We start from the raw sequence: 16,389 nt of genomic DNA on the forward strand, positions 1-16,389 counted from the left end.
GTATTTTATATTTTAAATGATTAATTGCCATAGAGAAAAAATAGAAATCACAGGTAAAACACAGGGATAAAAATTGTCTATATGACCTCCAGTTAGGGATAAACCACAATCAGCATTCTGTATATATTTTGTTTTTGATTTTTGGATGGGGTCTCCCTGTGTAGCTCTGGCTGTCCTGGAACAGAGACCTTCGTCATCAGCCTGCCTAGTGCTGGGATTAAAGATGTGCTGCCCCATGGCCATCTCTTGTGCATACTCCTATATTTTCTGTATGCAGTAATTTGTGGTAAGGAACTACAAGAATAGTATTTATAATAACATTATGCATTTAATCAGTTTCTTTCTTTTATTATATAAGAGGTACATGCCATTGTAATTGGAAAGTGAGAATGACCAGAAAAGTTAGAAAAGAAAAACTTCTCTCAGTTCCAGTGGACTAAGATTATGGTGTACAGTTTCTGTAGTCTTCCACTATTTTCTGACTTAAGCCTTCTAATAAGCCCTATACTATTTAGGTGATATCTGGATTTTACCCAATTGTATATTTATACCAACAGCTATCCACATACTGTGTTTACAGATGCTATTACATGTAATCTAGTACTCTCTAGGATATATAATTTGTAGTAAGAATCTGCTAACAACTATAAATCTAACAGTGGGAGACTTATTACTAAGATACAGAAGACTGAAATCACATGAGAAAATAATGCGAAGTCATTAGAACACAGAAGAATCAGACCATACAAGGAAGTCATATGTAGTCATTAAAAATTATACAGTATTTTAATAAAATATCGGTTAGGAAAATATTCTTGTTGCTGTATTATTAAATTTAACAGCCTGCTTTAAAAACACCTTGTAGAAGAGATCATATTTCTGTTAATAGCACATTATTTATATCTTTTTCTTTCTCTATAAAAGACATGAATAGTAGTTCTCCCTGTACATGAACACACATTGTTTTTGCTTTTGTGTCTGGGTATTTTTTTAATTTTCCACAATGAGCACCATAGTGCTCTGCCTGACATAAGCCATCAGGCAGGAGGAGTAACCCAAGCAGAGCAATGTGTCTTTGTGTGGCAGATCACTTCAAGGTCTATTTCACTGTGGAATGCTTGCTTTATTTGTCTTTAAAAGTTACGACGCTAAGGACACAGTCTAGTAGAATTAGTAACTATACGCAACTAACGAGATAAGCACCCTTTCCCTCCAAAAAGATAATTGATGGGGAATTCAATCCAGTTCCCCAAGGTTGTGCTGCCTGGGGTCATACTTGCCTATATTATCATAGCATTTTCATTTGACTCAGAAATCTTGAAGCTTTGTAGGGGGGTGGGGGAGAACTCCAAGAAGCATGCAGCTGTTAATATGAGAAATGACTTTTCCTTTCTCTTGCCTTGTTCTCTGAGTAGTTTATCATCACTTGTGGCAGCTTTAAACACAACCTTATCATTTATCTTCATTTTCTCTCTTATATAGTAATTCCCATTGTCTTCCATTAATTTATGAATGTTAACCTATTTGGCTTAGGGGAAGATGTTCAACCTTAATATTAGTATAGAAAAGAAAAGCGCATATGAACATGGGAATTATTCTTCAAAGAGTCATTCTGAGATGCAATTGGCATTTGAAATAGCATCCCAAATGGGAAGATAATATCCTTGTTAATCAAAAAACTATTTAAAAACTCAATTAACAGAACATTATGCTATATAATTAATCTTCATTGAATTTCACTTTCTTTCCCATCCCCCCCCCCCCACAAAGTAGTTAATAAGCCTTTGGATTTTATTGCAATAATCAATAGGCTAAATTTCATACTATAATGTAACCTAGCTATGGAAGACAACCAGACACTTCTCCGATACCGAACTAATTACATGAAAACCCACCATAAGTCTCTTTCACAGCAATGTGTGACAACAGAGTCTCGGAGTGAGACTTGACCAGAAAGAAAAAAAAATCACAAGAGAATAAATGGAAATAAGATGAGGTGATTTGGCCTCCAAGAGATCAGGGTTACAAAGGGTAAACAGAACAATAAAAGCAGTAATGAGAAGGAATGAAATTAACTGGAATCTAAAAAAAAAAAGCCAGAGACATAGACACCTGATCATCCTGAAGCACGCTTGAATCACTCCCAAACAGCTAATCAAGAGTGGTCACATTTCAGATCTGTACCCTGGCTTTATATTGGAGGGGTTGGAGAATCATCTGATTTACATTCTCTCTCTCTCCTTTTTTCTATAAGATTGACCTATGACTCACGGTATATACTTTCAAAATTAAATATGATAAAAGGGACAAATTTACAAGTGACCCACAGTGAACAGTCAAGGCTTAGTAACAGGAAGCCCTTGGCTGTGTGTCTTTCTCATCTTTAACAAGATCATATGCTTGGTTGTGTCCTAGACATTGCCTGCATCTTTCTGTACTTGATGCGAGACTCTTGAGACACACAAGCATGTATTCATCACAGACTCACACGCATGATGAGATGAGTCATTCTTCAACCTCTTTGCTTGGGCAGTGGTCTGTAATTCTCTCTTAATCCTCGTGTTACCCTTTCCTGTTAGCATTCTTCAGTAGTGACTGAATTTCAAACTGGTTTTGGAATTTTTTTTTTAACCCCCAAGAAAGGGGTTAAAATCCTGAATGCAGGCAACTTCATTCCCGGAGTGAATATGGGGCCTGGCTTTATTCACCTGCCAGCATCCTTTCTTCTCTATGGGTATCAATTCTCCCTACACCTATAGAACAGGGAGAGTTTGAAGGCAGATAAAGAGACTTTTTCTTGATCAGTTTTAGGGAGCATCCCTAGCTCCTCTGGTCTTGTCCTCCCGGTCCAGAACTTGATTTTCTCAGATACACAGACATCTGTTTTGCAGGCTCTAAAATATATTCAGGGATTAATAACTATTTTTTTTCAAAATGCCGACAGCGTGTCGAGTTTCCTGAAATGCATTCCCAGAATAACATGCAATGAATCTTAAGACAGGAAGTCACACCCCCTCAAACACCTGCAAGCAATCTCCATTAGGAAACTGCAGATAACGGGATCCACAAAAATTGGGTCATAAATTGGATATTTATAAAAAGAATAGCTACTATTTATTGAGCCCAACTCTGCGTGTGCCATGATTTTTGCTAAACATCTTGCAAACAGGGTTTCTAAGTTTTTCACAAGCCCTCAAGGGATGGAGGAACACTGAGGTTAAGAGAGTCTTACAGGTCTGGTTGACTGTCTCTGAAAATATCAAACATGAGAAAGGAAATCACTTGCACATACCGTTGGTCGACAGGAGAAAGTAAGCCGCGTTCTGCTGCGGGAGCCATCTTATCTTATTAATTTTTTCTTCTATCTCTAAACTCTTCAGGTAATCGAACTCGGGTTCATGGCTCTGGAATGTGCTGTAAACATTGTATTCACCCCTACGGTGAACCTGGTTTTTACTCTGTAGGACGGTAGAACACACACATAGAAAATTAAGACCATTTAAAGCAAGTGCCAACTCTTTTTTCCCTCTGAGCAAAGCGGTTAGGGGTGGGCTGGCAGGCTACATCACAGCGTGGGGAGGCCAAGATCATGGCAGTTATAGATTCAGCTTTAGTGTACTGGTTCCCAAAGCATGCACTCTGTTGGCTAATAACAGAAACACACACACACACTACACACTTTTATAAATGATATCTTTAAACTATATTAACACAAAGTGTATATCATAACATATACATAGAAACAGAAGGTGCCGGGTGTGGTGGTGCACAACCTTAATCCCAGCACTTGGGAGGGCAAGGCAGGTAGATCTCTGAATTTGAGGCCAGCCTAGTCTACAAAGAGAGTTCCAGGACAGCCAGGGCTGTTACATAAAGAAACCCTGTCAAAAAACAAACAGAAAACAAAACAAAACAAAACAAAAAAACAAACAGAAAACAAAAAAAGCAAGAAAGGAAAGAAAAGGAAAGGAAACAAGTTAAAATAGGATAAGACTTTGCAATCAATATAAATAGAACATCTAATATTCGAATCTGCAGATGCTCACACATACTTATAACAATCCCTATGAAAGGTACAGAGCGGTGGCAACTTTCAGTGCTCACGGGATCGCTGAGACATAGGCAGACCTGAGAGAGGGACCCTAGAGGCTCAGAGCTGTAAGTGACTCTTCCAAGGTCACACAGCAATTGTGGAGCGGATTTGGACATGGGTTCCTCCCACCTCCATTTTCATCCAGTGTCGTGATGAAAGGGCCATCTGCACATGAGTGCCATCTGCATCAGGAGGAGAAGGATGGGCTTCACCTCCGTCTTTCCCCTAGCACGAATTATGCAAAGTGCAAACAGCAGGCACTAAATAAATGATGAGACACAGGAGCACAAAGCCAAGGGCCTGAAGTCACAGAAAAGGGTGGAGAGGAGGAAAAAGCCTCTTGAAGAGACGGAGAGAAAGAGACAACAGGGAAGATGGATGGCAGGTATTTTAGAACCGTGCCACCCAAAGTCTCGAGATTTGGCTTTGAAAAATCTGTTCAAAAATTAAAATTTGGGTTTCATTAAGCATATTTTAAATAGAAGTTTGATTTTTTAAAGAAAAGGGTCCTTTTAAAATATATGATCCTAAACGGAAACAGGACACCCGGAGGCGTGTCTCAGCTTGCCTAGAAGTGGGTACTTCTGCTGAGCCTAGCAGTGTGCAGACACGGAGGACAGAGGTCCTTTGGAGCAGCTCTGGCGGGAGTGATAACACTATTAAAGGGTCACTGGCCTCAACTGATGCCATGCGGTCTTTGCCAGACAAGCCATGTATGTGTCTGAGCCCCAAACTCTGCGGAAGCCGAACACTGAACTCCATGATCTCATCCTCACTGATGTTTGTGTTCTGGTGAACCCACCCATACTGCTTTGGAAGGTGTGTCCCCCATCATTCTCCTAATGAGTCAGGCTTCCCAAATTTCCCCGTAAATGAGAATAGGTGAAACCTATAAATAGTTAGCAGGAAATGCGGAGTGGAATATTACTGGCGACATGCAGCCTTGGGTAATTTATGCTAAATAGCTCTTCCAGTTCCCCTTAATCATAGCTGTGAACCTAATTGGATTTTTTTTAAATTGGAGATTTGAAAATCAGTTTTCAAAGGACTTCAGATGCTGACACCCTCGATGCTCTCCTGCTAACTCACAGAGGACCGGTCCACCTTAACAAAAAATTTCTCAGAGGCTTGATTTGCTACCATCCAAATCAGACTGTCAAGTGTGTGTAGCATGTGCCAGACCAATTAGCACCAGACAGCTCTGGAAAAAGCAGGAAAAATTCCAGGTCACGAAGAGCGATTTAGTTCTTACTTGCCAACTACATTTTCATGTTTCTGGGGCCAACGTAATAGGCTGGGTGCCTGATTTAATGCTGAGTACTTGAATTTACACAGAACCCCCGAGGGATTATGAAGCCCTTATAGAAATTAATTGCAAATAACGTGCAATTACCAAATATATCACCCCTAAATGAGGCTTTCCTCTTTGGAGGGGGAGGTGTAATGCAAATGGCTTGGAGGCACAAGGCGGGCATTAAATTGCTAGGGAAGTCTCTTGTGGAGTCCTCCTCTTAACACCGGGCCTCCCCCACACCTCCCCAGTGCCCAGGGAATCTCGGAGGAAGACAGTGGCAGATGGGAGAGTGGCTAAAACACACACTACCCTGCTGGCAGGACTAGAGTGTGCCAGCAGAGGGCAAGGAAACCAAATTGGGCCATTCTGAGAAAACAGAGACAGGCCTGGGAGGGGGAGCATCCTCAACTCACATGGGGGAAAGAGGATTTCTAGTGGAACCCAAGCCCCAGGAAGAAACCAGCCCCAGACATGGCATGGGAGACGATACCCAGCACCACACTAACGTGCCATCTGTTGGGCCTAGAAGCCCATTGGAAGGATTTCACCCTTTTGGTGGGCTGAACATCATTTTCTTTATTGACCCGACATGCCCTCCTGACAGCTGTTGCCAAATAAAGCTATTTTCCTCTCCCAGATGTATTCTGGCAGTACCTGAAATGAAGGGAGATGGGATTTCAACACCCGGAGGACAGATCCCAAGACAACAGCTGGAGTTTGCTCCTCCAGAAGCACCTGTGGAATTGTGCAGGTCAGATGAGAACAGCTGCTGTTTCCCAAGGTTCACTCTGCAGAAGGAGCAGGCCCTGCCCGGGGAGAGCCCTCTTAGGGGTGCTTTTGTGAGCTTGAACTTAGAACTGCGGATGCTAATGACTTTCTGGCAGTTTCACTTTGGTGAGCAAAGAGACAAGGCAAGGTTAAGGGCGACAGACACGTGAGGATTAAGGCACAGTGGGAGGCCTCCTCTTAAAAAGGGAAGAAAATGAGAATTTCCAAGTGGCTGACACTTACCTCCTGTTCTCGCTGAAATATTACAACCCGACCCCCCTTGTCCCCTGTCGCTAGTAACTCTCCCGTGTGGTTGAATTCTACCGTAGAGATAATGTCAGCTGAAAAGAAGAAGACAAAAGCAATTTGAGTAACGGCACACTTACTTCGAAAGGGTAGATAATAGACACACTTTCCTGTGCATTTAAGGGCTTAGGGCTCCGGCTGTGCAGTGGAATTTACAGGGTTTTATGTTCTGCATTTTAAGTACCACTTGAAGCAGCAGTTGGGAAAGCGAATTTCCTAGGTGGCCCCCACCGCACTCTGGGCTGCTCCTGGAACATCTGAGGCGAACTGAGGGGCAAGGCGTGTTCACACCCTTTGTTTTGTGGAAGAGAAAGTGATTTTTTTTCCCTCATGGAAATGGCGGCTTCCTTTGCTAACTTTCACTGTCCACAGGCCCCTATTCCACTCTAGGAAGTCCCCACACAGGTGTCAGTGGGGTGGTGGGCGCTGGCTCTGATCACTGAGGGAAGCAGCCTGAGGATGTCAGTGCTGATGCCAAGCACAGAGAGCAGAGGGGTTGCTGGGATATCTCATTAGCGCTCCGACTTCACCCAGGCTCTCCCTCTTGCCTAAGCCCAGAACCTCACCTGGTGATCACTCCCTTTTTCCAGGACAGGGTACTGGAGAGGCAGTGTCACGAGGTCAGAGAAAGGGGCAGGCGCTAGGGACTCAGAGCATCCATAAGTGGAGAGGGAACATTAGCTTGAATGCGGGTCACCCCGGTGGCACAAAGACAGGTGAATCACCCATGACTGGATTTATTAGGGCTAGTTTTTGAGACAATGCCTGGGGTTCATTTCCCCACTATCTTTCCCCCACATGACGTCAGCAATTGGAGGGGACAAATGAGCTTAGAGATAAGGAGGAGAGAGCCTGAAAGAGAAGAAAGGAAAGGAAAAAGGACAAAAGAGGCAAAGGATTGTGATTAAGCCTCTGACTGGGGGACTGGCTGAAGCTTGAACCTATGACAGCAAAGGCAAGGGCAAGGTAGAAAACCATGGCAACGGTTCCAAAGAACTCAAAGTCTCATCTCTTACTTGTGTATCATCATCTTAGGATGCTCCTGGTATGCCGGCATTAGTTAGATAAACGACATAAAATTCCCCACCTGACAGCAGTGTCTTTTCCATATATGAAGATATTCTTAATTCTCACTCTTTGTGCAGAAGTAGAGAGAGTCATACATTTCATTTTGACCCCATCAGTAGTCAGTTCAAACTCTACAGGGCAAAGAACATGGAAAAAGCAGTCCCTTTTAAGGAGCAGGTGCAACATGGCACATGCTGTCTGAGCTCCTCAGTCTTTAAGGAATTGGCACCCAGACATCTATATCTTAATGTAAATACCGCAAATTCTATATACTGACAATATATTTTTTCAACATATGACAGTAGAAATAATTTTTTCCTGTTATGAGACAGGGTCTCTCCGGGTAGTCCAGGTTTGACCTGATGTCAGAGATACTGCAGACTAGTCTCCAACTTACAGCTTCCTGCTTCCCCTTCCTGAGATCTGGGGTTTGGGGGTGTGCCACCAAGTTCAGGGCTAGTAAAGGAAATCTTGTCTGCAGGCTGAGGGAGAGGCTCGGCCGGTAAAGTACCTATTGTGTAAGCCTGAGGACCCAAAGTTGGGCTCTCAGAGCTCACACAGGAGGATAGTGTGGCACTCCCATCTCCCATTCCAGCGCTGGCCGGTAGAGATGGAGATCCTGGGACCTCGCTGGCCAGCTAGTCTAGCCGATTGGTGAGCTCCAGGTTCAGTGAGAGACTCATCTCAAAAAATAAGGAAGGAGAGGGGTTCAGTATGAGTGGGAGGGGATAAGAGAGGGTATGTATGATCAAAATACATTACATATATATATATCAAACTGTAAAATAATAATTTTAATATATATTAAAAATATAGAGAGAGATAGAGGAAGACGTCAGATGACAACCTCTGACACATGGGGGTGTGTATCTGCACATCTATACAAATACTGTGCTCACACAGGCATATTCCCTTCACACACTAATCTTGTCTATGGGTTGCATGTGGTTTGTGGGTCAAGTGTCTATGATTTCTGGCTTTTAACCATCTTCAACGTAGATAAGTCAACCTCATTCCTTATTGATCTAAACTGGAAATCAATTCCATTTTCTCAGGAAATGAAGCACAGAATAAGCAGCATGGTTGCTAAGCTTGGAAGTTCCTATATCAGGAACTCACAAACGAAGGCACAGCAGAGCATGGCTGGAGAACTGGCCACTTATCCTCCTTAAAGCTCGGGTATCTTAACAGTTTACTCTTTGCTTGGAGGACAGAAGTCAGCTGTTAGCTGTCGGCAGTTGCCTTAGAATGCTCTCTCCGAGACGTACCGAGGGCTAGTGTGTGCGGCCAGCATCTCTACTGCTTCTGGCCTTTCTGCGAGAACAGAAATAGCTTCCTGATCTGCTTAGAACATAAGATGGGCTTCAACTGTGTCTTTTCTCTTTCTAGCTTCTGTCAAGTCCTAAGTAATGAATCATGACTCTCACACTGTTCAAACACTAACAGAGAGAGTCAGATAGAGACAGAGACAGAGACAGACATAGAGAGACAGAGGATGTGTGAGCAATGACAAGGTGGTAGGGAGACCTGGCTAGGAACAAACCGTGTCAACTTCACTTCACCTTTATTTTGTTTTGCGTTGTCTCAGATAGGCCTCAATATGCAGGTCAGGCTCACTTTGAACTTGCCAAATGGCCTAAAGACTGGCCTCAAACTCCTGATCTTTCTGCCCCAGTCTTTGGAGTGTCATGGTTACCAGTGTGTGTCATCATGTCTGGCTCACTGGGGCTGAGTTTTAATGTTCTGCTCCTGTGCAGCTCATGCCCTTGCCTTGGGCAGCAACGTTGACACACAGAATTCTGGACTGTGGGCTAGGCAGCCTCTCCACCGAGAGCTAAGGGTGAACACTTTCCTTTGGGTGAGGTTAGGTATCAACATAGTTAAGTTCAAACATGAGCCCTGGTTCATCTCTCAACAAAAGGCCACTCTCAGCAAAGCAAAAGCTACTTGTGAATACACGGTTCTACTCAGACTCTGAAATGTCTTTCTTTAAAATCTAAATCACTGAAAATAGGACAGGATTCAAGTTAAATCACATAACTCCAGCCAGCACCACTAGAACCTTCCATAATGAAATATAAGGTATTGTCCTAGGCCATAGAACATTTCTCATTTATTTTGCAATTGTCCCCATTGTTCAGGCCTCTGCCTTCCTTGAGAACCTTGCAAGAGAAAGAGCGACTCGAATGGCCGGAGCATGCAATTCCTCTATCCTCTTTCAAAGACTTTTGATTTGTTAGAATCCTACCAGCCAACCTGGAGGGGATAGGAGGCTGCTGCAGATCAGTTGATATCTGTTTTGAACTTTCCTGCTTCCTGACTCATTTATCACCGCTAAGCAGCTAGGTAGAGCTGGGAGACTTCACTGTCCCATCCATCTCTACTTATCTCTGTCTCTGACTGCTTAATAATTGATAGAAAACTCATGAATCACTTCACATTCCAATTTCCAAATACCAGGACTTCAGATGCCCATTTTCTTGTGTTTGAAACATGCTGTTCATAGAGCAAACCTTTGCTGCTCAAGACAGGGGGACTTCTGTGAGCCTGGAAAGACGGGGAACTGGGCCCAGCCGTAAGCTAGCAAATGTCACTACAGCAACCTCATCCCAAATCATGATTGGCAGAAATCAATCCTTCCCAGGGCATATGACTCTCACCATAGATAAGTTTATAGGACAACTCAATATTGCACTAAATTTCATTTCAATATAATTGCACTGCCGGGTATGAAATTAAAACCTGAAGCATTTCCCCTCTCATTTCTATAGGGGTGGTGATAAAGCACACACTGGCTGAGAAACAAAAGCCCCAGACAGTGCCTGGGGTCAAATGTGGTTAAAGGGTTTTCTAAAGGAAACCCCGTGTGGTATGAGACTGGCTGTGCTCCCCACCTATTCGTGCTGATTTAATTTCCACAACACGGTGGCCTGCTAACCCTGTTTCTAGCTCAATTGGTGCCGTGAAGACTGACTTTTTTCTTTGAAAAAAATCAATCTGGGGATCTTACAAAAGTTTCACACTAGTAATTTTCTACATCAAGTCTCAATTTACCTGAACAATGGATATTGACTCGGCAGTTGTATTCACAAGATGGGAGGCTGAGGGGGAACAGAGGGAGCCCTGAAATTATGGCCTAGTCTCCCATAGTGTCTCCCCAGGCTGGAGTCAGAACAGAGTACCTGGTCAAAAGAGATACGTGTGTGACTGGGTGACATATGGATTGGGGTGGCATTTTGATCAAAAGGACAATGTGGCTTATACTCAGAGTCCCAGGGCCCACTGGTGGAGCCATTGTACTGTCCAGGTCGCTGGTACTGCCTCTAACATCAATCATGGTGATAGAAATGAACAGGTAATGAGGTCAAGCCTTATCTTTCATCTAAAACACGTTCCAAGGATAGGGAGCCATCTGCCCTACTGCATTGACCATTTGGTCCCGCCCACTCAAGCCTGAGCTTTCCTCCTGATGATCAAGTCTACTCTTGGCTGTTTTTGTATCTTTGCTTCGGACAAGGATGTTTGGAAGGATGGAAAATTCACCTCACAGCATACCACAGTAGTGAAACGGTAGCAGTTGCTAGGTTTCTATAGGAAAAAGTAGGAGCATCCCTCTAGGCGAGGTGTCTTGACTCATTGGCCATGGGGGCATCAGGAGAATGGACATGTGCACCCATGCTATTTCTCATAGGAATCTCTAGTCAGACTGCCCATGGCCTTATGGATCACTAAACAAGTGGGGAGCTTTGGGACTTGACAGGGGAATCAGTTACTCCTGTCTGTGAGACTGTGGTCTCCCTTCTCAGGCTTGGGTCTCAGTTTTAAGTCGACACCCATGTTTTCAGGTCAGGTTTTCTTGGGAAAGCTTTTGTAACTGAAATAGTGTCTTGTGGTCCAATAAGGGGCAAGATAGAAGCTACATTCTTGTCTGCTCTACACTTCCTGCCTAACCCAGACTTGACCTTTGTTATGTGAACAGTGTCTGGGGAAATGAAATTCTTTTTCTTTAATGGGGAATCATGAATTGTGTCCACACTGGTTTTAACTTCAACCCGATGCTATTCTTCCTCTCACAGATGACTATTAGTAGAAGTATCCAGTAGTTTCACTCTTAAGGATCATATCACAATTGTGTCCTCAGTTAACAATATGTACCGTATTGTAACTGGCAGCGTAACTCACAGTCTGCTCTTGCCCTCCAAGTTCAATAAGGGCAGACAGTGTGAAATGGAGGAATTCCTCTTGGGTTGCCCCTGCTCAGTCCTTACCTACTTCTATGCTTCATCTATAGAGCAGAAAAGTCTGGCTACTGCTTCTTCTCGTTTGTAGTCAGGTGACCAACAGGTCACTCAGGTGATAAAGAGGGTAGGACTGAAGATTCTAAGGGGAGTTTTTTTTCTAAATTCATTTTTATTATTTGTAATTGTGTATGTGTATGCATCTGTATGTGGGTATGCGCACGTGAGTTCAGGTACCCGCAGAAGCCAGAGGCATCCAGTTCCCTTGGAGCTAGAATTAGAGGTGGTTGGGAGTTGCCCAGCATGTGTTCTTGGAGCTCAACTTTGGTCTTTTTCAAGAGTTCTTCACTCTCTTAGCTGTTAAGCCATCTCTCCAGCTGCCGTGAGGGGGGAGTTTTATTCTTGTGCTTTATCTATGTGTTCTTGTGATATATGTGTTATGTTTTCTTATGATTATATGTGTTCATGATATGTGGGTGGCACAGATCATGTGATATGGGGTAACAGGAGGACTTTAAGAGGCTAAGAGACTGCATGTCGACAGCTGGAGAAACGGGACAATATTTTTAATGACAAGTGAGGAGCTAAGACCTTCCTCAGGTCAGCTATGTCTGAGCTTGCAAAAACACTTGACACTATGGCTTAAGTCACTGTTAGAAATGACTTCCCTGCTATTTGAATGTAAAAGTATTCTTGTTTGTTTCCTCTTGTGGAGCTGAAGTTTAAACCTTGGACTTTACTACACCTTATCCCTAGAAGTACGTCACTAAGAGTACTGTTCTGCCTGGGTCTTCCTCATAGTTCTCAGCACAGGACCGGATTACTAACTCAGATTGAACTGGAACAACATGGCTCCCTGCCCCCAACCAACGCCCCTTCCTCTGTCTCTCCTGTGCACACACTCATTTCACTCTCCTACGCGACCAGCTTTCTTTTCTGCTTGGTTAATTAGAATACGGCATGATTTGTTTCCTCTTTCCCCTGCTGTGGAGATGGTGTCATATTTTTCAACCGTGCAACTATGAAAGCAGGGGTACTGTGAGAGAATGCCCACTCCAATTTACACATGGTGGCCATTATAAAATTATGCCTTCAAAGGGCCCTAGCCAAGCCCTGTTCGGGAGTTGTGCTCTCTCTGCTCCTCGGCAGCCAGCCTCTCCATGCTTGCTGAGCTGTGAAGGTCCAGATGGGAGGAGGCAGGTGAGTCATCAGCACCATGCTGTTCCCATTAAAAGGCACACGGCTTCCGCGGGATGGCCAGCTCTCCAGCATGAACTGTCGCGAGGCAGCACACATGTGGCACATGTGGGCTGATGGAAGAAGGAGCTTCCCTACAGATGGAATGCCACTTCCCCACGGGGTAGAGGTGTCTTCCCCATGACAAGTCTCTAAGTGCAGAAAGACACAGTGGGAAAGTGATAGCCGTCTGGACTTGCCTGAGAGCCTGTGTGGGGAACAGTGGAATCTGCTGTCAAGGTGTCTTCCATCTGTCACCCACTCTTCCAAAACACAGAGGAGTCATTATCTACTCAGGTGAGGCAAACCCTGCCAATCTTTCAGATCTATTATCTGAGCAATGCGGGTCATCTGTAGCTGACCCTGGTTGTTGCTCAGGCATCAGGTCCAAAAGGACAAAGGATGGTAGGTAGCTCCAAGCCAGGCACTGTGCCACCAAAACACACTTATTATGGCATTTGCTAGGCACATCTTTAGTCAGGAATTGTGCTGCACCAGATGCTCTGAAGTCAGTAAGGCAAGATGTCCATTCCATGGGAGCTGAAACTGCCCTATTTGAGAGTTGGCTCAAGTATTGCTTTTCCAGGGAAGCACGGTGACTTCTCCCAAGGCCAGGCTAGTTCCCCTTAATTTGCAGCCTCATTGCTTCCCCTACTTCCCCCTCATAAGTTATCATCTCTTGTCATTAGCACTTATTACAGCGGTATTAGGATCATCTGAACGCCTCTCCCACGCACCAAATTATAAACTCCACAAGGAACCCTCAATGCCTAGCTGGATGTCTCAGTGCAGGACAGATGCCCCTCAATGCTTTGTTCTTTGGTGGATTGCCAAGGAAGAGTCAATATCAAAGCAGACCAATGAGAACAAAAGTCTGAGCAGAGTAACAGAGAAACACTGGTGGATGCACAAAGAATTTGAAGGTATGGGGAGCCAAGGGAGCGCATAGTTAGAACAATGAGTGAAGACTATAGAACCAGGTAGACAGATCAGTGAAGAACAGGGTCCCTTGAGCCACAAGTACGGGAAATAGTTAGGGAAGAAAAGGGCCCAAGGCAGTGTGCTCTTTGAGAGAAGACAGGGAGATGATGACCGAACAGGAAGTGAGTTCTGAGCTTTTGGCTGTGACATGAAAGGATGCTATTTAATGAGTTATTTAGGTGTAATGGTGCTATGAGTAGAGTATACTAAAATTTCCCCCCAAACACAAGTGGTCCTTAAGCGTGAGTGGATTCAGTGTAGAGGACTGAGAAGGCGTGGTAGGTGAAGGCACAGGAAAGAGAGGCTGTGGAGACAGCCTGTTTGGCAAAGTGCTTGCCACACAGACACAAGGTCCTTAGTTTGGATCCCCAGTATGCGTGTAAAGTCGACTGCCACCTCAGTACTAGAGTGGAGGCTGGAAGCAGAGGTAGGTGGATCTCCAGAGTTTGCTGACCAGCCATTTTAACCAATAGGTGAGCTCCAGGTTTAGTGAGAGACCCTGTCTCAAAACGTAAGGCAAAGAGTGACTGAGGGAGACAACTAATGTTGACCTTCAGTTTCCACACCTCTGTCTTCCCCACCCAGACACACACACACACACACACACACACACACACACACACACACAGATACACACATACACACACAGACACACACAGAGACACACACAGACAGACACACACCAGACATACACACACACAGAGACACAGACATAGATACACACATACACACACAGACAGACACACAGACACAAACATAGACACACACAGACACACACATACAGACACACAGACAGAAATACACACAGAGTCATAGACACAGATACACACATACACACACACACATAGACACACACACAGACTTATACACACACATACAGACACACAGACAGAGACACAGACACAGATACACACACACACACATAGATAGACACACATACACACACAGATACACACATACAGACACACAGACATGCACACACATAGGCGCACACACACAGACACACAAACTGTAGGGGGAGAGGTTATTCAAAGATAGTAGTAATAGAGGATTTTGGACCACAGACTATGAATCCCAGTTTTCACATAAAAAGCAATGAGAAGTCATTGTTGCAGTTTGAAGTGACACATCTCTCCCTCCATTTAAGAGATTTCTTTTTTTTTTTTATTTTAGGGTTTTTCTTTTTTTTTTTTTTGGGTTTTTTTTTTCCTTTCTTTCTTTCTTTCTTTATTTATTAAATATTTCTGTCTCTTCCCCACCTCCGCCTCCCCTTTCCCTCCCCCTCCCCCAATCCATTCCCCCTCCCTCGTCAGCCCAAAGAGCAATCAGGGCTCTCCGTCCCGTGGGAAGTCCAAGGATAACCCTCCTCCGTCCAGGTCTCGTAAGGTGAGCATCCAAACATCCTAGGCTCCCACAAAGCCACTACATGCAGTAGGATCAAAAACCCATTGCCATTGTTCTTGATGTCTCAGTAGTCCTCATTGTCCGCTTTGTTCAGTGAGACCGGTTTTAACCCAGGCTTTTTCAGACCCAGGTCAGCTGGCCTTGGTGAGTTCCCGATGGAGCATCTCCATTGTCTCAGTGTGTGGGTGCACCCCTCGCGGTCCTGAGTTCCTTGCTCATGTTCGCTCTCCTTCTGCTCCTGATTTGGACCTTGAGATTTCAGTCCAGTGCTCCATTGTGGGTCTCTGTCTCTGTCTCCTTTCATCGCCTGATGAAGGTTAATATGCAGGAGGATGCCTATATGTTTTTCTTTGGGTTCTCCTTCTTATTTAGCTTCTCTAAGAACCCGAATTATAGGCTCAATGTCCTTTATTTATGGCTAGAAACCAAATATGAGTGAGTACATCCCATGTTCCTCTTTTTGGGTCTGGCTTACCTCAATCAGGATAGTGTTTTCTATTTCCATCCATTTGCCTGCAAACTTCAAGAAGTCCTTGTTTTTTACTGCTGAGTAGTACTCTAATATGTATATATTCCATACTTTCTTCATCCATTCTTCAATTGAGGGGCATCTAGGTTGTTTCCAGGTTCTGGCTATTACAAACAATGCTGCTATGAACATAGTAGAGCATATATTTTTGTTGCATGATAAGGCCTCTCTTGGGTATATTCCCAAGAGTGGTATTGCTGGGTCCATGGGTAGGTTGATCCCAAATTTTCTGAGAAATCGCCACACTGCTTTCCAGAGTGGTTGTACAAGTTTGCATTCCCACCAGCAATGGATAAGTGTACCCCTTTCTCCACAACCTCTCCAGCATAGGCTATCATTGGTGTTTTTGATTTTAGCCATTCTGACAGGTGTAAGATGGTATCTTAAAGTTGTCTTGATTTGCATTTCCCTGACATTTAAGAGATTTCTATTGTGCACAGAAAAAGCAATTGACCATTAGGTCCAGTACAGT

At 44.0% G+C, this 16,389-nt stretch overlaps 1 protein-coding gene across 3 annotated transcripts in view; it reads right to left on the reverse strand.

The window, feature by feature from the left end:
* The window catches only part of Ppp2r2b (protein phosphatase 2 regulatory subunit Bbeta), a 248,686-nt gene that overhangs the window by 86,685 nt on the left and 145,612 nt on the right, over positions 1-16,389 (reverse strand). For 2 of the 3 annotated variants that reach the window (XM_050163446.1, XM_050163439.1), the window contains 2 exons: positions 6,399-6,496; positions 3,293-3,458 (listed from right to left, as the gene is read on the reverse strand). In XM_050163446.1, the coding sequence (XP_050019403.1) occupies positions 3,293-3,458; positions 6,399-6,496 (264 nt within the window). Of the gene's footprint in view, positions 1-3,292; positions 3,459-6,041; positions 6,103-6,398; positions 6,497-16,389 lie in introns of those variants that run through there. The other variant, XM_050163453.1, reaches the window with a different exon arrangement.

Source organism: Alexandromys fortis, unplaced genomic scaffold (genome assembly GCF_014885135.2).
Source record: "Alexandromys fortis isolate MF-2015 unplaced genomic scaffold, M_Fortis_MF-2015_v1.1 scaffold_17, whole genome shotgun sequence".
NCBI lineage: Eukaryota > Metazoa > Chordata > Mammalia > Rodentia > Cricetidae > Alexandromys > Alexandromys fortis.